This window comes from Aquarana catesbeiana, linkage group LG12 (assembly GCF_042186555.1).
Source record: "Aquarana catesbeiana isolate 2022-GZ linkage group LG12, ASM4218655v1, whole genome shotgun sequence".
Lineage (NCBI taxonomy): Eukaryota > Metazoa > Chordata > Amphibia > Anura > Ranidae > Aquarana > Aquarana catesbeiana.
Window position 1 is genome coordinate 1,697,177 of NC_133335.1, and position 23,428 is coordinate 1,720,604.

At 49.9% G+C, this 23,428-nt stretch overlaps 1 protein-coding gene across 1 annotated transcript; it reads right to left on the reverse strand.

Annotated features, from left to right (window-relative positions):
- Window positions 1–484: 484 nt before the first annotated feature.
- LG12H17orf75 (linkage group 12 C17orf75 homolog) lies at window positions 485–21,830 on the reverse strand (the record flags this gene model as incomplete). The annotated part of the gene is given in 6 exon segments (XM_073607092.1): window positions 485–3,497; window positions 18,200–18,303; window positions 21,076–21,212; window positions 21,354–21,418; window positions 21,579–21,698; window positions 21,779–21,830. Coding segments are annotated over 6 exon segments (700 nt in total), but the record flags the coding sequence as incomplete, so codon positions are not given.
- Window positions 21,831–23,428: the final 1,598 nt, after the last annotated feature.

Sequence of the window (23,428 nt, forward strand, 5' to 3'; positions counted from 1 at the left end):
GTCCCCCGAATCGACGACCGTCTCCTACGGCACGTCCCCCGAATCGACGACCGTCTCCTACGGCACGTCCCCCAATCGACGACCGTCTTCTACGGCACGTCCCCCAATCGACGACCGTCTCCTACGGCACGTCCCCCAATCGACGACCGTCTCCTACGGCACGTCCCCCAATCGACGACCGTCTCCTACGGCACGTCCCCCGAATCGACGACCGTCTTCTACGGCATGTCCCTAATCTACGACCGTCTCCTACGGCACGTCCCCAACCCCACCTGTCCTCAGCTTAGGACCATTACCAAGTATGAGGTCTATGCCAGTCCTCTGTATCATTATATAATGTCTGTGGACCTTTGGTGATGTTGGGGGTCACAGCTGTTGCCCCCCCCTATACATTGGAAGTTGACAAGCATTGTTCTAGATGGCCTGAGCTATACAGATGTGCTCTATTACATGGAGGATATGAAGAGGCGGGAGGACTGGAACATCCACAAAGCAGAAACTTTATTTGGTAAATGGTCAGATGACAACATGACCGACACTGCAGACCAATGACAGAGTATACAGTATATATCAGCTACATAATGATGTCACACTTTAATGAGATGTGTAAGGGCTAGTTTACACGTTGCTTCAAAACAAGGCTTTGGACACGATTTGGTAAAGCTCTCTGAATGCCAGTCAAAGCTCCTGTCACTAAATAAAATGATTACCTTACAGTCCTGTTTACACCTTGCTTTTGCTTCGGCTTTGCTTCAAAAATTATACCCCATGTAGCTTTAGTGGTGCTTCAAAGCCTCCATAGAAGTCTTTGGCAAAGCTCGCTCAAAGCCTCATCGAAGCACCAAGCAAAAGCAAGGTGTAAACAGGACTGTAAGCTCACCATATTATTTAATGACGGGAGCTTTGACTGACGTTCAGAGAACTTTACCAAATTGTGTCCGAAGCCTCGTTTTGAAGCAAAGTGTAAACTAGCTCTAAGGCTGGCCATACACGGTTGAATTTCAAAAGAATTTTCTTTGGAAAATCAGAAATTTTGTGCGTTTTGTGATCCGATGGTGCCACCATTGATTTTCTAAATTCGACCAACCAAGTCTTCAATGTCACCTTCTGTTGCTACAGAAAAAAAATTTAGGGAAAGGGCAGGAAACACACGGCCTCCCGTCCCTTAGAAATGTCATAAATAATTCGGAGACCCGGGGCTATAAATGAAGGATCTGTGACCCGGAATAAAATAAAGTTACAATAGTGCAGTGCCCAGAGTTACAGATTCCCCCCCGGGGTCAGCCTGCCTGTAGAGGGCGCTCTGCTGTGATATGAAATGTATAGGGTATTCCTTCATTTCCACCGGCATTTCCTCTAGTACTGTGGGGTTGGGGCTCCTAATACCAGGTTTGGGAAATTTACAATATTCCAGTCTCCCCAAAAAAAGTCACATGATGGGGGAACACCGCCTTTACTGCCCATGGCAACCACAGCCTTCCATGTAGGTCTGGTTGCTATGGGCAATACTGACCGTCCTATTATCTGACATTTGATAAGCAGACCTCCATGCTTTATACTGACGGACTCTAAGGAGCCAATCATATCTTTGTTCTGTGTGTGAGAAGCCAATGAGGACGGTGTAGTGTATATTCGCTCTATTAGTGTCAGGAATGAAGATTCTCCTCCCCTGTAATGTGGGGAAGATATTATTTCTGCACACACCGCACCACAACCCACACCCGTTCTCTCATGGAATGTACGGACACCACTAAATATTCCAAGGACAATTACAACTCTACAATCGTCCAAATCTCATACAACTCCTGAGAGTGCCCCAGGGCAGGGGTATCAGACTCAATTTCATGGCGGGCCGCATCAGCAGTATAGTTACACTCAAAAGGCACAGTTGTATCTGGGGTGCGCTACCTACAGAGTGAGGTTCCAGAGTGCCCTATGCACAGAGTTCAGGGGTGCGCTATGTCCAGAGTGCAGAGTTCAGGGGTGCACTACGTGCAGAGTTCAGGGGTGTGTTACTTCCAGAGTTCAGGGGAGCCCTATGCACAGAGTTCAGGGGGTGCACTATTTACAGGAGTGCAGGGTTCAGGGGTGCGCTGTGTACAGAGTGCAGGGTTCAGGGGTGCGCTGTGTACAGAGTGCAGGGTTCAGGGGTGCGCTGTGTACAGAGTGCAGGGTTCAGGGGTGCGCTGTGTACAGAGTGCAGGGTTCAGGGGTGCGCTGTGTACAGAGTGCAGGGTTCAGGGGTCAGCGGTGCGCTGTGTACAGAGTGCAGGGTTCAGGGGTGCACTGTGTACAGAGTGCAGGGTTCAGGGGTGCGCTGTGTACAGAGTGCAGGGTTCAGGGGTGCGCTGTGTACAGAGTGCAGGGTTCAGGGGTGCGCTGTGTACAGAGTGCAGGGTTCAGGGGTGCACTGTGTACAGAGTGCAGGGTTCAGGGGTGCGCTGTGTACAGAGTGCAGGGTTCAGGGGTGCGCTGTGTACAGAGTGCAGGGTTCAGGGGTGCGCTGTGTACAGAGTGCAGGGTTCAGGGGTGCGCTGTGTACAGAGTGCAACCCCAATAGAGTTCTGCCTTGGTCGAGCTACAAAACTGGGAGCAAAAACCGAGGCCTGGTGGCCCTTGTGTTTGACATATGTGCCCTAGAACGTGCATCCTGGAATGTGCACCCAGAAACAGACACCCTGGAACATGTAGACACCATGGAACACGCGCCCTGAAACAAACAAACAAAAACACACACACACACACACACCATTGAATGCGTGCCCTGGAACACACGCACACCATGCAAACGACCGCCCTGCAACACGCACGCCCTGCAACACGCACGCCCTGCAACACGCACGCCCTGCAACACGCACACCATGCAAACGCACACCATGCAACACGCACGCCCTGCAACACGCACGCCCTGCAACACGCACGCCCTGCAACACGCACGCCCTGCAACACGCACACCCTGCAACACGCACACCATGCAACACGCACACCATGCAAACGCACGCCCTGCAACACGCACACCATGCAAACGCACGCCCTGCAACACGCACACCATGAAACGACCGCCCTGCAACACGCACACCATGAAACGACCGCCCTGCAACACGCACACCATGAAACGACCGCCCTGCAACACGCACGCCATGAAACGACCGCCCTGCAACACGCACGCCATGAAACGACCGCCCTGCAACACGCACGCCATGGACCGCGTGCCCTGGAACATGCACACCATGGAACGCACACCCTCGCTCACAACCAATCACAGCACACGTGGCTCAGGAGGTATGCACAGAGAAACCTTCCTCCTGGATAAACTCCTCCAGAACGGTCACCACACTGCTGGCTTCTGGCATCTCGGCGTGCTCCACCTTCACCATCTGTAACAAGAGGTCTCCATTGCCACAATTCTTCAGGAAGTTGTAACAGCGGAAGAGGGCGTGATGGCTGCTCTCCGCCTGCCGGATCAGCCGCTTTAGGTTGTTCATGTCCTGGATGGCCTGTGGTCGGGACACACACCCCATGAATGGAAGAACTCCGCTCACATTGTCATAAACAAGCTCCTGATATCATTACATACAACCCTTTATTATTTTTTTCCACCTGAGAACAGCAGAGGACCCTTTATGTGTCTCTGCCGATCACCACCCATCATCGGACCCTGACACCAAAGGGCTGTTCTGGACGTGCCCAGGTATGGGGAATAAAATACGATTTTTGCACTTACCATAAAATCTGTACATTCATTGAGAGATCCAGAAAGAGTCGGGTTATACTTCCATACACGGGACACAGAGGAGCCAGCTATATATCGCCCCCTCTACCCAGCATGCGTCAGGTCTGTGACAGAGCAATACGCACGGCCAGCAAATACACAGAGGGGACGGCCAGTGTCCCTCAATGCATGGGAAGAAAATGATTTTACGGGGGGCGCATGCGCGAGGCTCAGCATGGAGGACGTTACCTCTTAGAGCTCCGCACTTCCCGCCGCAGAATCGGGACCGTATAACGTCCTCAGACCGCCTAACCGCATCCGAATACCGGCGATCACCCCCAGCGTCACCCGAGCCACAACCGGGATGGTTTTGACGGGTCACAAGGGTAAACAAAAGACCAAACCGATCAAGGAGGCCTTAGCCCGCGCCTCATCCAAGATGGCGGCGAAAGCTCTCTCCAAACAGCAAACTGCATCTCCAGCCAGAACGGAGCAGGCAGACAGTGAGGAGGATGATGCTGCAGACTCTATATACAGCGGTTCTCCTATCCCTGCACAACAAGGTATGTCACAGCCTGATTTTCTAAAACACATGGAGAAGATGTTAAACAAGGCTCTGAAAGCCACATCTGACCAAATAACAAATAGACTGTCACGGGAGATACGAGAACTAGGCCAGCGCACAGCAGACCTGGAAACCAGAGTAGATGACATAGAACTCACTATACAAGAACATGCTCAGGAACAGGCAGCCCTCCGTGAGGAAAATGCTACATTGCTCTCACGTTTAGAGGACGCCGAGAACAGATCTCGCAGGTCAAATTTACGCCTCCGGGGTATCCCAGAAGTGGTTGAGGATATACAATCCTTCACTACAGCCCTTTTCCAGGAACTTTGTCCTTCCATACCCATTGAACGCCTGGAATTTGACAGAATTCACAGGGCGCTTACCCGTCACCAACAAGACGGCCCTCCACGGGACATAATAATTAAGCTGCACTTTTTCCGCACTAAAGAACAACTACTCGCAGCAGCCCGGAATAAAGACGCTCTCCAGTTCCAAGACCACAACTACCAACTTTTCTCTGACCTGGCACCCCTTACCATTGCTAAACGGCGAGCCATGAAGCCGCAATTACAAATCCTGATACAGCATCAGATAAAGTATACCTGGCGTTTCCCCTTTTCTCTTCAGTTCACGTACCAGGGGCAGCAACACTCCTCCACATCCCCAGAAGCACTGCAGCGTCTTCTTGAATCACTACACCTGTCGCCCCCTGTCCATCAATCCGAAACTGCACTACCACGTACTCCAGCCCGCTCTGCACCCTACCCTTACACCGCCACTCCTAAACGGAACCAAGCTGGTCCTTCCTCGATCCGAAAAGGAACACCGTCTCGTCAAGCAAGCCTTTTTGATCCTAAAGCACACACGTCTCGCTGAAGAACCTAACATCCATTACTCTTACTCAACACTTCAGGAGAACTCCTGGTTTCACGGTTGATGTCTCAATGAACTGAGATAGTTGTGAAAAAATTTTTCTTTTTTTTTCTCTTTTCTTTTATATATTTTTTTCTTTTTATTTTTTCTATTCTTTTTATTATTTTACACCACCGAGACTCAGACATTTGTGTCCTGGTAAGATTTCTCACTGTTATGGGACTCAACATATATGATCCCCCTATTCCCACTATAGGGTGTAAATGTTCTGAATACTCTGTTTTCTTTTTTATTTTCTTTTTGCTTTGTTTGGTTTAATCTTGCTTGTTTAACCTAAGGTTTCAAAGATGCTAACTATACAACTTATATAGGCATAGTTAAGTTGATTTCAATTACTTTTAGATCCCCTCATCCCCTCTGGTGATTCTGAATTCAGATGTACCACTTGTTTGGCACTGAAACCTTTCTCACCAAAGTGGGGTTATTGCCGATACCTCACAACTAAATACAATAACACGGTCTTAGTGTATACTGTTTGTATTGTTTGAGCACTACAGTTCCTTAACTTTTCCCGACCTGCGGCGGGGAATTGTCACTGCACCCCCCTATAGGATGCACATGCTCCCTCGCCAGCTGGCTGGTCTGGAAGTATGGGCATCTACCTGTTGGGCTAACATGTCCAACGCACCAAGTGTTATTACACTTCCTTACTTTCTTTACAAAAAACATGCTCTATCCTCTCTCCTCTCCTTTTTCTTTTCCTCACACCTTTTTTCTCCATTCCCTTCCCCATTCTCTACTAGGTCGGGTGGGCCGCATGATCCTCGGACATCTACCCTTAGTATTTTTCCCTACCCACATCAATGGCCCCTCTGAACATACTCTCCCTTAATGTTAAGGGACTCAACTCCCCAAATAAAAGGGTTAAGGCCTTTCGCACCTTCGCACACCTGAAAGCCAGCGTAGTAGCCCTACAGGAAACACACTTTACAATCCAGGCAACCCCTAAATACTTCAGTTCTAAATATCCCCAAGTGTTCTCCGCCTCGGCTGCCACTAAACAACGTGGCGTCCTCATTGCATTTCACCGCACCCTTCCATTCACCCTAACAAAAGAAATTAAAGACCCTGAAGGTCGCTATATTATTTTAGTTGGTCATTTACAAGACGTGATGTCCACTATAGTCTCTTACTATGCCCCCAATAACAATCCTAATCCCTTCTTCAAACATCTCCTACAAGTAATACGAACACATTGCAAGGGCTCCCTTTTTATATGCGGTGATTCCAATCAAGTGCTACATCCACACCTTGACAAATCTCCTTATACCCCTGAACAATATTCCCCTTCTATATTATTTCGCAAAATATTCCAGCAAGCCTCTTTATTAGACACATGGAGAGAATGTAACCCAGCCAAGAAAAACTTTACTTTTTATTCATACCCACACAAATCCTTTTCAAGGATCGATCATATCTTTATACCTGTTGCATCCTCACCAACCCTACTCCACTCAAGCATTATTCCAATTACTTGGTCAGACCACTGTGCAGTGATCACAACTGTCTCTGCCCTGATCCCTCAGTCTAGAGACCGTACATGGTGTATAAATGAGGCATACTTAACTAACCAATCATACTGTTTCGATATAGAACTGGCTCTTAAAGAATACATAAAACATAATTCCACTCCTGATATCTCACCAGTCCTATTATGGGAGGCACACAAACCCGTAATTAGAGGGACCTGCATATCTGTATCTACTCACCTCAAAAGAGATAAAAAACTTAGAATTCAGCAATTGGAGGCAGATTTTCACCGCCTCTTCCTCCAATTCCAATCCACTCCAACTGAACCTCACAGAATTCTGTTAGAAAGGACGAAAACAGAGTTGGACCTGCTCTTGGCAGAATCAGCAGACAAAGCCATTCGCAGATCCAACCACACAATCTATAATAAAGCCAACAAACCAGATACTTTCCTCGCATTGAGACTACGTCAACCGGAAAGAATACACAATCCCATCAGGCTCAAATTGGCCAAAGATAACTTCACGAGCAATCCAGTGAAGGTGCTTTCTGAATTCCGCAGAAAGCTAGCTGAACTATATACCCCAACACGTACCTTCTCGGCGACACAAGCTGAGGTATTGTTTCAAAACATTACATTCCCGAAGTTGTCGGAGGCCAATAAAGAGTCTATGGAATGTCCCATCACGTCCGAAGAAGTTCTTATTGCTATAAAGTCTCTTAAACCACACAAAAGACCGGGCCCCGACGGTCTTTCTGCTTCATATTTTAAAAAATTTGCTCCCATTCTAGCCCCCCTTCTCACTAACACTTTTAACGCTCTCCTTAAACAACACTCCTTTGGTCGGGACACGTTGACAGCCATTATCTCTATGATACCTAAGCCTAACTCAGACAATTCTCTGTGGTCAAATTATAGGCCTATATCCCTACTTAATCTAGACATAAAGATTCTAGCCAAAATTATGGCATTACGCCTCAACCCAATTATAGGTGGCCTTATACACAAAGACCAAGTAGGCTTCATTCCAAAACGTCAGGCCAGTGATAATATCCGTCGTGTCATCCTGCTCCAACACCTAGCTCGAACACGCCAAATCCCTATGCATCTCCTCTCTCTTGACATTCGTAAGGCATTCGACACTGTTTCTTGGCCTTACCTCCACTATATACTACAAAGATGGGGATTTGGCCCTAACTTTTTACAATGGGTAGACTCCCTTTACAACCAACCACGAGCATATGTTAAATATTCAGGATACCGTTCGGACTACTTTCAAATACAACGAGGCACAAGACAAGGGTGCCCCCTCTCCCCTCTAGTGTTCGCATTAGCGATCGAACCACTAGCAGCTCTCCTTAGAGCAAACCCAAATATTAAAGGCTTAGAGGTAGCCTCTACATCACATAAATTATGCCTATTTGCCGACGATGCACTATTATTTGTCACATCCCCACGAACCACACTTCCGAATCTAATTCACCTTCTAGATAAATTTGCGCTAATATCTGGATTGGAAGTCAATCAATCTAAATCTAAGGCCCTCAACGTGTCCCTACCGCATTCAGAATTAGAACATTTACGAGAACTCTTCCCTTTCACCTGGTCAACGACCACAATTGCCTACCTTGGTATCAAGCTAGCTAGCGACCCAAACCACCTGTTCCGAGCCAACTACCTCCCTATGTTAAAACACATAACCAGTTTACTAGAATCTTGGCGCCCACTATGTATCTCATGGTTAGGCCGGATTGCGGCTGTAAAAATGTCTATGCTACCAAAACTACTTTATTTATATAGAGTCCTCCCGATTCCTATTCCCTCATACTACCACCGCATCATTCAGACAAAAGTGTCCAAATATATCTGGGGCTCTACTAGACCTAGAGTAGCTAAAGCTATACTACTTCGTAGTAAACTCAAGGGAGGGTTGGGTCTACCTAACTTTTTGAGATACTATCATGCAGCTCAGCTAGCCCAGATAACTCTATATCATGCAAAAAGTGAAACTCCACTCTGGGTTAGTTTGGAAGCCATTGACCTTCACCCCCTTAAAGTGTTTAACATATTATGGCTGCCCCCTTCAACGCGAGGCCCAGTCAGTAACCCCATTACAGGACACTCTCTTAAATTGTGGGACAAACTCCGAGGTCCATTTAAATTACAATCCGCTCACTCCCCGTTACTCTCGTTCCTAGACCACCCAAAATTTTATCCGGCCCAAACCAATCCAAGATCGTTTCAAATCTGGCTTAGGGCGGGACTATATCGTGTGTGCGATCTTACCACTGGATCTACCATTAAGACATTTACCTCGCTACAAAACAATGCTGACATTCCCCCTACAGAAATATTTAGATATTTACAGATAACCCACTTTATTCGTACAACTATAGGCACACATACCTCACTAGATGATCTGTCTGTTTTTGAAGGAATCTGCAACTCTGACCCTCATGCTCCGGGACTGATTTCCCTCCTATATACTTACCTGACCTCTCCCCCAACCAACCTTCCCTCTTACGCTGTAAAGTGGTCCACAGACCTCTCATTAGATCTTAATCCAGAGGACTGGTCTGATATCTGGTCCAATACGAAAATATCATCCCACAACATAATAGCTCAAGAAGCGAACTACAAAGTACTCATGAGATGGTACTTGGTCCCGGCCAGGATCTCCAGATTTCTTCCAAGCTATCCTGATACCTGTTTCCGTGGCTGTAACGAAAGGGGTACCCATGTACACATATGGTGGACATGCCCAATAGTACAGGAATTTTGGGCTGCAATATTCCGTATGGCTTCCACCTTATTTCAACATCCAATTGACCCTGATCCGGCTCTTGCATTGCTGAATCTTATCCCCTCGGATCTCACCAGATCCCAGACCCGTCTTCTCCTTCAGCTCACGACGGCAGCCAAACAAACGATTGCCAGGGCCTGGAAAACCCCAAAACTCGCCCTAGCCGAAGTCACCAATAGGGTCACACAAGCCATGATCCACAGTAAAATAGAAGCAACAATCCTCGATAAAATCCCCCAACATCTTAAAATCTGGAGCTCCTGGGCCGAACACTTCCTACCCCCGGACTTCGACAAACAACTCCTTGAACCATAGATAGGTCACAACAACATTAGACAGACTTAATGATGCTTCTTTGGTTTGTGCGGCCCCCCCGGCCACCCCTCCCTCTTCCACTCCTTATTCCTAATCTCTCTCTAACTATCCTATCCCTGTCACTATTCTCACTCTACATTTTCTACTTTATATTTCTCCTCCGGATACATCACTGGTAATGTTTTCTACAACTTACGAAACAACTGCCAGATTTTGAATATGCATATACTCGCAGATGCTCATCTCGAGCAAACAAATAAAACTTTAAATTTTTTTTTTTTTTTTTGTTATTTTTCCAATACCCCTCTAGTTATTAATAGAAACAGATATGTTATGGCCAAAGATATCTCTGCGAGGAATATCCTCTGGACATTTTATTTCTGATATGTATTTGTTACCTACTGTAATACACATGTCGCAGAACAGAAACCTGTATAATTCTTACTACTACATGTCATATAAATATTGCCTGTTGTAATTCATGTCTGCTTTTCAATAAAAAACTTTGAATACGAAAATGATTTTACGGAAAGTACTGAAGTCTTATTTTCTCCATCGTCCATTGAGGAGGACAAGGGATTCAGGAAACAGCTGGGACATCCAATAGCAGTAAAACTGAGGGGTTCCCAACAGCTGCTGACAGAACCAAGATGTGCACCCAGCTGTGCGAACATCACCCTCTGGAGAGTCGGATGATAAATCAATGTCTCTAAAAGAGACGATGCAGTATAGTGCGGAACTTTCAGTGTCATTCAGCATAGGTCACTTATCCTGTAACCGGGAAAACATCCAAACCTGCCCAGAGGTGAAGTCATGTCCAACCAAGGAACCAACTTGCAGAGGGAACCTTCAAAGGGACAAGGACCATCTGCTCTACAGAACCAGGTAAGGGGGACAATCCTTCTGGTGGGAGTAGCCCGAAATAAGCTAAGAGATCATCCCATTCTCACCAAGACTGATGGATCATGCCAGGAAATTCTTGGTTCATAGGGACCGTCTGGATGTCCCACCTCAAATCCCGGCTCCCAAATATCAAGGGGGGACGGAAAACCACCCCAAGAGTCAACAAGAGAGACTTTGTCAGGAAGATGTTCAATCAATACCCTACAAACCTCTAAAAGGATAGAAGGGGGAACTTCCCTGACCACTAGGGTGCCCACATGTCCCGGATTGCCCGGGACATTCCCGCAATCAGCAGGTCTGTCCCGGGTCCCGGGCACCTCCATTCCGGGACAATACAGTGTCCCGGAATGAATATGATGCAGCCGTTCGCATTTTCCATTGACTGCCGAATGTCAATGATGTCATCCGGCCAGGCCAGCCCAGTGGTGTAGCGTGGGGGTGGGCAGCCCAAGTGACTTCTTCCAGGCTCCAGCATACACCTCCAACGAGGCAGACACTTCTCAATCTCAGCACCCAGGTCTCCCCCCGCCCAGGGACTCCAGTGGTCCAGCCTGCCCTGTCCCCCATGATTCCTCAGGTGCGTGTCGCTCACAGGCAGCCCGTGTGTGTGAGGGGGAGGGGCGGTGCTCGATGCAGACGAGCGTATGGCGGCTGCTGGAGGAGTTCCTGGCCTGCGGGGGATACTGAGGTCTGAGGAGCGACTAGGGGATATACATCTATGGATGATCTTCATGGAGGCCTGGAGTGGTAAGTGAAATCCACCGATCTACCTTGTGTTTGTGTGGGGAAGTAGTCAGTAGTGTGAGTAGTGCAGGAAGGAGTGTAGTGGTCAGGGGGGTCAGGCAGGTCAGTGCAGGGGACAGGGAAGTCAGTGTAGTGGGCAGGTGGGTCATGGTAGAGGTCAGGTAGGTTATAGTGGTCAGGTAGGTCATTTAAGGGGTCAGGTAGGTCAGTGTAGGAATCAGGAAGGCAATTGGATCAAGGGACTTACCCAGCAAGAGCACAGGGTGGCAAGTGCCACTGCATCTGGTGGCAGGATATGGTGGCAAGTGACGCCACTGTCTCCTGCCACCAGATGCAGGGTGTCACTTGCCACCGTCTCCTGCCACCAGATGCAGGGTGTCACTTGCCACCGTCTCCTGCCACCAGATGCAGGGTGTCACTTGCCACCGTCTCCTGCCACCAGATGCAGGGTGTCACTTGCCACCGTCTCCTGCCACCAGATGCAGGGTGTCACTTGCCACCGTCTCCTGCCACCAGATGCAGGGTGTCACTTGCCACCATATCCTGCCACCAGATGCAGCGTCACTTGCCACCGTCTCCTGCCACCAGATGCAGGGTAAGTGACACCCTGCATCTGGTGGCAGGATATGGTGGCAAGTGACACCCTGCATCTGGTGGCAAGTGACAAGCTCAGGGTTCCCAATGATTCGGCATTATGGTGAGTTGAACTATTTCATTATATATTACAATGTAGTAATAGAAATAATATGATTTTATCCTCCTGGCACCATATCAAGCACGGTGTTGGGATGATATAAGGGCTAAAACCAGCCATTCACCTGACAAATTACTCGCTCCTGAAATCCCCGTCAACCCCGAGACTACATTCCATGAAAACGCCCCCCCCGGTCCTTAGCAAAATTGTCCCTGAATGGCAGTTTGGAAATGTGGTCACCCTACTGACCACTACATAGTAAGACACAAGTTCATCTAGCTCAACCAATAAGCAAAGTTTCACTGGCACACAGGATGTAGCCTTCTTTAGTGAGGAAACAAACTGAGCAGCCTCACCCGCTGGTGACCAATAGTTACCAACACTGGACAACTATGACACTCCATCAGATCATTGATGTGTGGCCCAACCTCCTGTAGGTGGCAGTAGAGACCTGTGTGTTTCTGGATTTCTTTTCTCCGTTAATGGGTGATGGAGAAAGGTGGGGTGGTCCCATCATAAAGCCACAATTCAAAGCTCTGCAGATGCACCTAACAAAAGAGATGTCACCTTACTAAGGGCTGTTAATACAAAGACCCATGATCACAGACACCTGATGAGCTGAAATGATTACCACCATGAAGGCCAACCTATGTGACAAAGTCATGAGGGGAACATCCCAGATGTTTCCAAAAGGATGCTTTTGTAAGGTGGACAAAACAAGTCCCAAGGTGGTAAAGGAGGCCTAACAGGCAGAGCCACCCAAGAGACCTCCCTGGATAAAAAGGTACAAACCAGTCAAATGGATGCTGAAAAAAACAAACAAAAAAAACAGCCAAAGCGGAGACTGGGCCTTTAACTGAACTGAGGGCCAACCTACAATCCATGTCCCCCTGAAGAAAGGCCAAAATGCGAGCGACCGAAAACTTGTGGGGATGAATCCCCAAAGGTTTGCAAAAAGTGAAGTAAGCCTTCCAGGTGTGATAACAGATAAACTGAGTAGTAGACTTCCAAGCCCCAAGCATCAGGGGAAATAACAGCTTGGGACAGGCCCTGGTCCTTTGGCACCTGGTTCTCATCCAAGCCGTAAAGCCAGTGTCTTTAAAGCAGGAGGGCAGCTTAGGCCTAAAGAAAGGAAGCCTGAGCGAAGCAGGAGACGACAAGGTGACCTGCCACCAAGACCCGTGAACCAAGCCCTGTGTAGCCAATCCAGAGCCACCAGAGGGAACAGAATACCCTTCACTCTATCTGTAGGAGATTAAGGGGCAAAAATGCCTAAATTGGGGGTATTTGTGCCCAGGAACCACCACAGCATCCACCCATGGTTCCCTGGACCTGCCCACAAACCTGAAGGTGAACATTTGGGGTGCCCCAACACTGACAAATCTGAAGGAACACTTCAGGGTATAGAGACCATCCCCCTGATCCAGATTGTGTCGACAGAGGTAGATGAAGCCAAGCTCCTGATGCCACTGTCGAGATGTTGTCTGGATGTACCCTGGATCAGGTAACTCTGGAGTAGAGTCATCCAATGGGAGATGGAGAGGAATGACCCGAAGGTCCAAGATGGTAATGGGCAGACTGATCTCTACTTGAGACCAATGGCCTGGAACAGAGAAAAGATTAATTACATCTCCCCACCAAAGTGACTGGTATCTGTGGTGAAGATCTGCCAAATTATAGGAGTTGTAAAGGCAGAAGGTGCATTCTATGCATGAAGATAGAAAACCTTCTGTGTGTAGCAGGCCCCCCAACACCCCGCTAATTACCTACCTGAGCCCCTTCTCTTTCCAGCGATGTCCACGTTCCCCTCAGCCATCTAGGACACTCCTGATTGGCTGAGACAGAGCAGCGGTGCCATTGGATCCCACGGCTGTCAATCAAAGTCAGTCAACCAATCAGGGAGAGAGAGGGTGGGGCCAGGCCGGGGCTCTGTGTCTGAATGGCTTGGGTGCCCCCTGTAGCATGCTGCTGGCTGAGGGGCACTCAAAAGGGAGGGAGAGGCTAGGAGCAGCAAAGAGGGACCCGAGAAGAGGAGGATCCAGGCTGCTCTGTGTAAAACCAACTGCACAAAGGAGGCAAGTAGAACATGTTTGTTATTTTAAAAAAAACGAGACTTTACAATCACTTATAGAGAAGAAGGGGCTGTCTGGCCGATAGAAGAGGAGACCAAGCCAACAAGTTAAGAAGGCCTTTGAGGGGGGGGGGCAAATAGATAAGCAGACCCCAGAAGCCTCCAATCAGTAGTTCTGTATGCAGAGTCCTGGAATGGCGCTGGGCATGAGCGGCTGCTTGGAAGTATGCCGCTGTTAAGCCCAAAATTGGCCCACAGAGAAGGGTGAAGAATATGGAGATCACCCAGCCGAGAGAGGTGCTGTTTGGAGCCGCAGCCATCTTGCCACTTGTGGAAGCTGCTGATGCTTATGTTCCAGCCTGGAGCCTGACAGCTGCACTAACATCAAGCACTCTGCTTCAACCAGCCACATGCCTGCTGAGCCCTGCAGCCTCGCTGTGATCCTATGGAGGTCTATAACAAGCCTCCATCCACTTTTATCTAGAGAGTGCATTTTTATTGTCTTTTATACTTTTTTTTTAAAATAAAATCGCTACATCTAGATGGAGGCGCCCTCTTGTATTTGTTTTTTTATAAGGATATGGACATGCAGATTACATAGCTACTCCTGCAGGAGAAAACCCTGGCCACTGAGTGGTCCAGGAAGAGTTCCAGGTATTCCATCGGAGAAGTAGAAGCCAGGAGTGACTCGTGTAGATGCGGGCATGTACTGGCCATTGGGTGGGCCGATGGCTCAGTGGGCCGCCTAACCTGGGGCCGCTTTGAGCTGTGGCTGCAGCGCTCCCCCCTCTCTCTCTCTCTCCTCCTCCTCCTCTCGTGTATCACACACACACAGCATGCATCTCCCGCTGTGTGTCACGGAGCTGGATCTGTGTGTGTTCGGGGGTGCTGTAACAAGGTCCCACCTCCTAGACCGGCTCGTGTGATAGTCTAGATAGAACATTGATTGAATCAGCGTTTCGCCTATCACACGAGTCAGTCTAGGAGGCGGGACCTTGTTACAGCGCACTGCCGAATACACACAGACCAAGCTCTGTGATACACAGCGGGAGATGCGTGCTGTGTGTGTGATACAAGCACTAGTGAGTCTGCATTGATGGGCAGCGAGGATGCGTTCACGGGCACAGCGAGGATGCGTTCACGGGCACAGCGAGGATGCGTTCACGGGCACAGCGAGGCTGCGTTCACGGGCACAGCGAGGCTGCGTTCACGGGCACAGCGAGGCTGCGTTCACGGGCACAGCGAGGCTGCGTTCACGGGCACAGCGAGGCTGCGTTCACGGGCACAGCGAGGATGCGTTCACGGGTACAGTGAGGCTGCGTTCACGGGCACAGCGAGGATGCGTTCACGGGCACAGCGAGGATGCGTTCATGGGCACAACGAGGCTGCATTCACGGGCACAGTGAGGCTGCGTTCTGAGGCTGCGTTCACGGGCACAGCGAGGATGCGTTCACGGGCACAGCGAGGATGCGTTCACGGGCACAGCGAGGATGCGTTCATGGGCACAGCGAGGATGCGTTCATGGGCACAACGAGGCTGCATTCACGGGCACAGTGAGGCTGCGTTCTGAGGCTGCGTTCACGGGCACAGCGAGGATGCGTTCACGGGCACAGCGAGGATGCGTTCACGGGCACAACGAGGCTGCATTCACGGGCACAGCGAGGCTGCGTTCTGAGGCTGCGTTCACGGGCACAGTGAGGATGCGTTCATGGGTACAGTGAGGATGCGTTCACGGGCACAGTGAGGCTGCGTTCTGAGGATGCGTTCAGGGGCACAGTGAGACGCATTCATGGGCACACTTTCTGCAAAAGGTGGTCTCTGGTCACCAGAGTCCCCGCCCCCAGAGTCTCTGGGGGCGGGGACTCTGGTGACCAGAGACCACCATATATATATAAAAATACACCATTCAAATGTGCTTTAAAATGCATGGTTTTCCCTTTTATGAACAAGAAAATAATGAGGTTATGCTGTTGGGCTGGTATAATAATGCTATGGGGCTGGTATGAAATTTTTTCCAGGGCTGGTTTTTATTCACAGCCCGGTCCTGTACAGATGCGGAATGCACCTGAGACCCTCCAAGGTTTCAATTGTGAAGGAAAGATCACACTCCAAGTCCAATGCCGACTTGCTCATAGGAACAGGTTGTCCAGAGAACCCCAAGTGATAGCCCACAGAGGAGAGACCCAAGAATGGGGCATTCATGGTGCCAACGCCAAAGGAAGGGAATGGCTATGTAGCTCTCCCACAGCAACTTGAAGGCATTATGGGTGGTTGTGTCAAATGGGAATGTGGAGGTAGGTATCCTCAGTGTCCTTAGAGGCTAGAAAGTCTGCTGGATGTGAGGAATCTACCCCAGAACTGTAGCTTATGCACAGATTTGCAAATCTGTGCAGACTAAACCCCTGTTTTTAACACATCCTGTTAGGCTAATTTGGTTGTCCGCAAGCTGGTCGGTAAATGAGCTTGGAATTTTCCTTGGTTTTTTTATAGCCCAGAACATACCAACCCTTGGCAGAACTATCACACCTCAAACAAAGGTGTTCTAGGTCTTCAGATCCAGGAGTGGACGGACACCATCTTACCTCGAAACTGAAAAATATTGTAAAAAAATAAATTGAAAAGGGAGCCTCTGAAGCATTTGGAGAAAGGAACTGGGACTATTACTCCTATTCCTAAGATTCCTTGAACCGCCAAATGCAAGTCGCCCAGACACAGAGGGAACCCTTGGGATTAATAAAGTATTCTGAATCTGAAACATAACTTGGAGGAGAGAAAAAACAATCCGGCAAAAAAAATACTGCAATGCCATCTTGCAGCCAGAACAGAATACCTCCAGAACCCAACTGTCGGAAAAGGGACTGATTTATCAGCCCATGGACTGCAAACAAAAGAAAAGAAGACGGCCACCCAAACTATGGGAAAGGTGGGGCACACCCTCAAGTGGAAGAGGCTTTGCTGCAGGAATGGAGGCCTCAGGCTGCTAAGTATGTAGGACATAGTAAGTGGAGGAAAAAATCTCCACTGTGAGCCAGATTGAGCAAAAAACGGCGGTACTAGGGCACTAAAGTGACAATGGCCCACCAAGGACGAGTCCAACTAGAGACACTGAGGTCAGAAAAGTGTCCAAACAAAAAGAACAACTGCCAGACAATTGGAGAAAGCCAAGAGCAACTAGAGAAGAAAACTTTTTGCATCCTACTCTAGGCAAGAATGCTAGGCAATAGCTGAATACTGTATTGCAGCTGTGGGGTTTGGCCACCACCAGAGGGCCGCCCCTTAGATGTGCTTATAGTTTAAGTTGCACCTAGTGTCCTGCTCCTGAAAATGGTGGCAGGAAACCCATCCGGGATGAAGTTTAGCCACATCTTTCAATGATTGATAGAGAAAAGCAAAGGGGATAAGAAAATACTGCCCTAAGGGTGTAAAGAAAACAATGGCCAATGGCGGTGGGAGCAACGCTCCCACCTGCCCGAGGGGGAGCGACGCTCCCACCTGCCCGAGGGGGAGCGACGCTCCCACCTGCCCGAGGGGGAGCGACGCTCCCACCTGCCGAGGGGTTTGGCCACCACCAGAGGCCTGCCCCTTAGATGTGCTTATAGTTTAAGTTGCACCTAGTGTCCTGCTCCTGAAAATGGTGGCAGGAAACCCATCCAGGATGAAGTTTAGCCACATCTTTCAATGATTGATAGAGAAAAGCAGAGGGGATAAGAAAATACTGCCCTAAGGGTGTAAAGAAAACAATGGCCAATGGCGGTGGGAGCCACGCTCCCACCTGCCCGAGGGGCAGCGACGCTCCCACCTGCCCGAGGGGGAGCGACACACTGACATAAAAGATAATAGGATTCTAATCTAGTAGAACAGGAGTAAATGATGACAGAAGGTGTGAGATTCATATGTGTCCTTCTCTCAGCCCTCCTATATACAATATACACCACGCTCTGACATATTCCTTCTCTCCTCCTCACCCAGATCTCAGGTCACTCACCTTCAGCTTGAAGTTCTCCAGTTTCTGTCGGAATAAGAAGGGGCTTCCACCATCAAAGCTGCTGATGAAGAATTGCATCCAGTCCTCACAGAAGCGATTGCTGACTGCAATGAGAAAAGCTGGGTTAGATGTGAGACTTCCCCAGACATAATGTCCTGTAAGGCCTTGAACAGCATGGCAGTGTGCTCAGAGGAAGGTGAGGGACTCAATGATCTCAGTCATGTTGTAGATCTAACTCCTCCATGTAGATGATAGAGACCACTTCCTTCTCCTAGACATGGGAGGTGATGTGATGCCGGTAATCAGCCTATTCAGTACATAGGAACAGGGCTCACTGGAAAGGAATTTCTGCCAAGTTCCCTAATACACTGGAAATGACATAGGAAGTTCTGCCGATCCCTCCTTTTGGCTCACACGGGGAAATGATTTTTTCAGTCCCTGTGATGATATCACTGGAGCCAAGAAGATGAATTACTCAGGACAGGGACAAGGCAGACAGGTAATTCCCCAGATCCCCACCCTACAAACTACAGGCCATTCCTGAGACCCCCACCCTACAAAATACAGGCCATTCACGAGACCCCAACCCTACAAACTACAGGCCATTCCCGAGACCCCAACCCTACAAACTACAGGCCATTCACGAGACCCCCACCCTACAAACTACAGGCCATTCCCGAGATCCCAACCCTACAAACTACAGGCCATTCCAGAGACCCCCGCCCTACAAACTACAGGCCATTCCCGAGACCACCACCCTACAAACTACAGGCCATTTCCGAGACCCCCACCCTACAAACTACAGGCCATTCCCGAGACCCCAACCCTACAGGCCATTCCCGAGACCCCAACCCTACAAACTACAGGCCATTCCCGAGACCCCAACCCTACAAACTACAGGCCATTCCCGAGACCCCAACCCTACAAACTACAGGCCATTCCCGAGACCCCAACCCTACAAACTACAGGCCATTCCCGAGATCCCAACCCTAAAAACTACAGGCCATTCCCGAGATCCCAACCCTACAAACTACAGGCCATTCCCGAGACCCCCGCCCTACAAACTACAGGTCATTCCCGAGACCCCCGCCCTACAAACTACAGGCCATTCCCGAGACCACCACCCTACAAACTAAAGGCCATTCCCGAGACCACCACCCTACAAACTAAAGGCCATTCCCGAGACCACCACCCTACAAACTACAGGCCATTCCCGAGACCCCCGCCCTACAAACTACAGGCCATTCCCGAGACCCCCGCCCTACAAACTACAGGCCATGCCCGAGACCCCCACCCTACAAACTACAGGCCATTCCCTAGACCCCCACCCTACAAACTACAGGCCATTCCCTAGACCCCAACCCTACAAACTACAGGCCATTCCCGAGACCCCCACCCTACAAAATACAGGCCATTCACGAGACCCCAACCCTACAAACTACAGGCCATTCCCGAGACCCCCACCCTACAAACTACAGGCCATTCACGAGACCCCCACCCTACAAACTACAGGCCATTCCCGAGATCCCAACCCTACAAACTACAGGCCATTCCAGAGACCCCCGCCCTACAAACTACAGGCCATTCCCGAGACCACCACCCTACAAACTACAGGCCATTTCCGAGACCCCCACCCTACAAACTACAGGCCATTCCCGAGACCCCAACCCTACAAACTACAGGCCATTCCCGAGACCCCAACCCTACAAACTACAGGCCATTCCCGAGATCCCAACCCTAAAAACTACAGGTCATTCCCGAGATCCCAACCCTACAAACTACAGGCCATTCCCGAGACCCCCGCCCTACAAACTACAGGTCATTCCCGAGACCCCCGCCCTACAAACTACAGGCCATTCCCGAGACCACCACCCTACAAACTAAAGGCCATTCCCGAGACCACCACCCTACAAACTACAGGCCATTCCCGAGACCCCCGCCCTACAAACTACAGGCCATTCCCGAGACCCCCGCCCTACAAACTACAGGCCATGCCCGAGACCCCCACCCTACAAACTACAGGCCATTCCCGAGACCCCCACCCTACAAACTACAGGCCATTCCCGAGACCCCCACCCTACAAACTACAGGCCATTCCCGAGACCCCCACCCTACAAACTACAGGCCATTCCCGAGACCCCCACCCTACAAACTACAGGCCATTCCCGAGACCCCCACCCTACAAACTACAGGCCATTCCCGAGACCCCCACCCTACAAACTACAGGCCATTCCCGAGACCCCCACCCTACAAACTACAGGCCATTCCCTAGACCCCCACTCTACAAACTACAGGTCATTCCCAAGACCCCCACCCTACAAACTACAGGCCATTCCCGAGACCCCCACCCTACAAACTACAGGCCATTCCCGAGACCCCCACCCTACAAACTACAGGCCATTCCCAAGACCCCCACCCTACAAACTACAGGCCATGCCCGAGACCCCCACCCTACAAACTACAGGCCATTCCCCAGACCCCCACTCTACAAACTACAGGTCATTCCCGAGACCCCCGCCCTACAAACTACAGGCCATTCCCGAGACCCCCGCCCTACAAACTACAGGCCATTCACGAGACCCCCACCCTACAAACTACAGGCCATGCCCGAGACCCCCACCCTACAAACTACAGGCCATTCCCCAGACCCCCACTCTACAAACTACAGGTCATTCCCGAGACCCCCGCCCTACAAACTACAGGCCATTCCCGAGACCCCTACCCTGCATACACAGGAAGGGCACCAGAAAGGTCTTTTCCCTCCCCTCTGTCCTTCCCTATAGTATGACCACAGAGGTCACCCTCCAGGATGTACACAGAGATAGGTCACAGAATTCACACCATATGATGGTAGGAGGTAAGCAGCGAGCTCTCACCTGCATTCCGCAGCTCTGGCTGACCCTCTGTGAAGTCCACAGTGATGGTGGATTGCTGCCGCTCAGTCATGGCGATGCACAGGGATGCCATTGTACCCTCCTGTACCAGACCCTGCAGACTGGCTGAGCTCAGGAACCTGCCAGAAACAAAGGAAAATCCTACCTTTACCCCCATTGTTCTCACGTGACTCTAATTTACATCCCAACACAGACATAGCTGGCCCCCCACCCGCATGAAGCCACCCCCGGGCAGAGCGTGTCCCCCATCCCATCTGTACCTGCTGATGTCATTCTTTGTCCTCTCATCTGAGTTTGTCACTTCCACTGTAGTGTAGCTGAGTGCCTGGGAGGAGACAGAGGTATGTGAGGATGTGAGCACCTACCTCCAACCACAACTCAGAGAAGAGATGGACAGGTGAGAGGAGGTGAGTCCCCCCAAGAGCTTCTCCGCTGTACCCGGGATAACACCCCCCCCCCCACCACCACTATAAAAGGAAGCTCACCGCATGTAACAGGTAGGCCATCTTCTCCTGGAAAAGGCTGACTATCCGCTGTATCGGCAATATGGAGTCCTCAAACCAGCTGCTCAGGTGAGGCCGGATGTCAGAATCCAGGTCACCTGTCTAGAGAAGAGCAAACAATAAGCACTGCGCCCAATAAAGGGTCCAGCATAGATCGTGGCACAGACTCAGCCTTATCCTACCTGAAGCTTCGTCTTCAGCTCCTCCACATGCCTGTCCAGTTCAAGTCTGAAGGTTTCATCTTAAGGAACACAAAGAGAGACCACCATTCTCCTCACTGACCACTGTTGTGGAAATGTTTATTAATGTATGTTGTCAGACGCCCCCTGGTGTCAGTATTGTTGTAATACGCTCATGTGAGGGTATTCCCACATACAGACGTTGGTGGAAGACCATTGGCTGCAGAAACCTTCCCGTGGACACGGCAGATCTGTTCGCTCTTTTAAGGATGTTTGTTTATAACTCACCAAGGGACTGGTCACTCCATGGCGACTGCATCTAAACTCCTAAGTAAGCAGATCTGCGTACATGGGAACCATAGCATAACCATACACAATTATGGCCCACTGAGCCGTGCTAGAGTACAGCTCGCGTCATTGGTAGCAGTGGGAATGTGCACACGATCGTGTTCAGAGCCATGTAAGTAATGTTCAAATTGTGAGACACTCTGTGTTTCACAGGAAGCTTGCCCCATGGCTCTGCACACGAGCGTCTGCACACGTCACTACTGGAATTCTATATAAATATATACGTGTGTGTGATTGTTTCTTTTGAAAGAATACAAGTGTCTGATTGGCGGCTGATTCTGAGGCCACCACCTTCCTTTGTTATTAATGTTTACAGTATAAATAAAAGGAGCTGCTCATCCTAGGGAGGATGGTCTGCTAAGCTCAACGTGATATCAGCCTCTGTCTGTGTTACTTGGAGATATACAAGCGCGCTTTTCCCGGCATTATACAAGAAAGCTGTGATTGTGCTTATTAGCGCATTGAATTATTTGCTTATAAAGAGAAGCTTTAAATAATCCACAACACCACTTTCCAGCCTCCCTGGAGGTCCATCACCATCAATCCTCACTGACCACTTCCCAGCCTCCCTGGAGGTCCATCACCATCAATCCTCACTGACCACTTCCCAGCCTCCCTGGAGGTCCATCGCCATCCCCCCCCACTGACCACTTCCCAGCCTCCCTGGAGGTCCATCACCATCAATCCTCACTGACCACTTCCCAGCCTCCCTGGAGGTCCATCACCATCAATCCTCACTGACCACTTCCCAGCCTCCCTGGAAGTCCATCGCTATCCTCCTCATTGACCAGTTCCCAGCCTCCCTGGAGGTCCATCACCATCAATCCTCACTGACCACTTCCCAGCCTCCCTGGAGGTCTGTCACGGAACGTCCCACACTCCGCTTGAGTGCTTCCGTCATATACCACTTCCTCCCAGTCTGTATGTTTTTGGGGGGACATGGAGCTGAATCCAAAGTAACACCAACCCCAGGGTCCCCAGGCATACAGCTCACAGAGAGTACCATTCCCCCAAATGCTAGGGCCCATAATCAAAAGGCAACAGGCTTGCATACAGTCCTCTCCAACAGCCTCTGTCCCGGCTAGGTCTGTGACAAGGTCCATCACCATCAATCCTCACTGACCACTTCCCAGCCTCCCTGGAAGTCCATCGCTATCCTCCTCACTGACCACTTCCCAGCCTCCCTGGAGGTCCATCGCCATTCCCCTCACTGGGAGGATGAAACCAAATGGAATTAAAATAATTGAAACAATCATATGGTGGCCTGGATTACATTAAAACTTCTGTCCTTCATATCGGAAAACG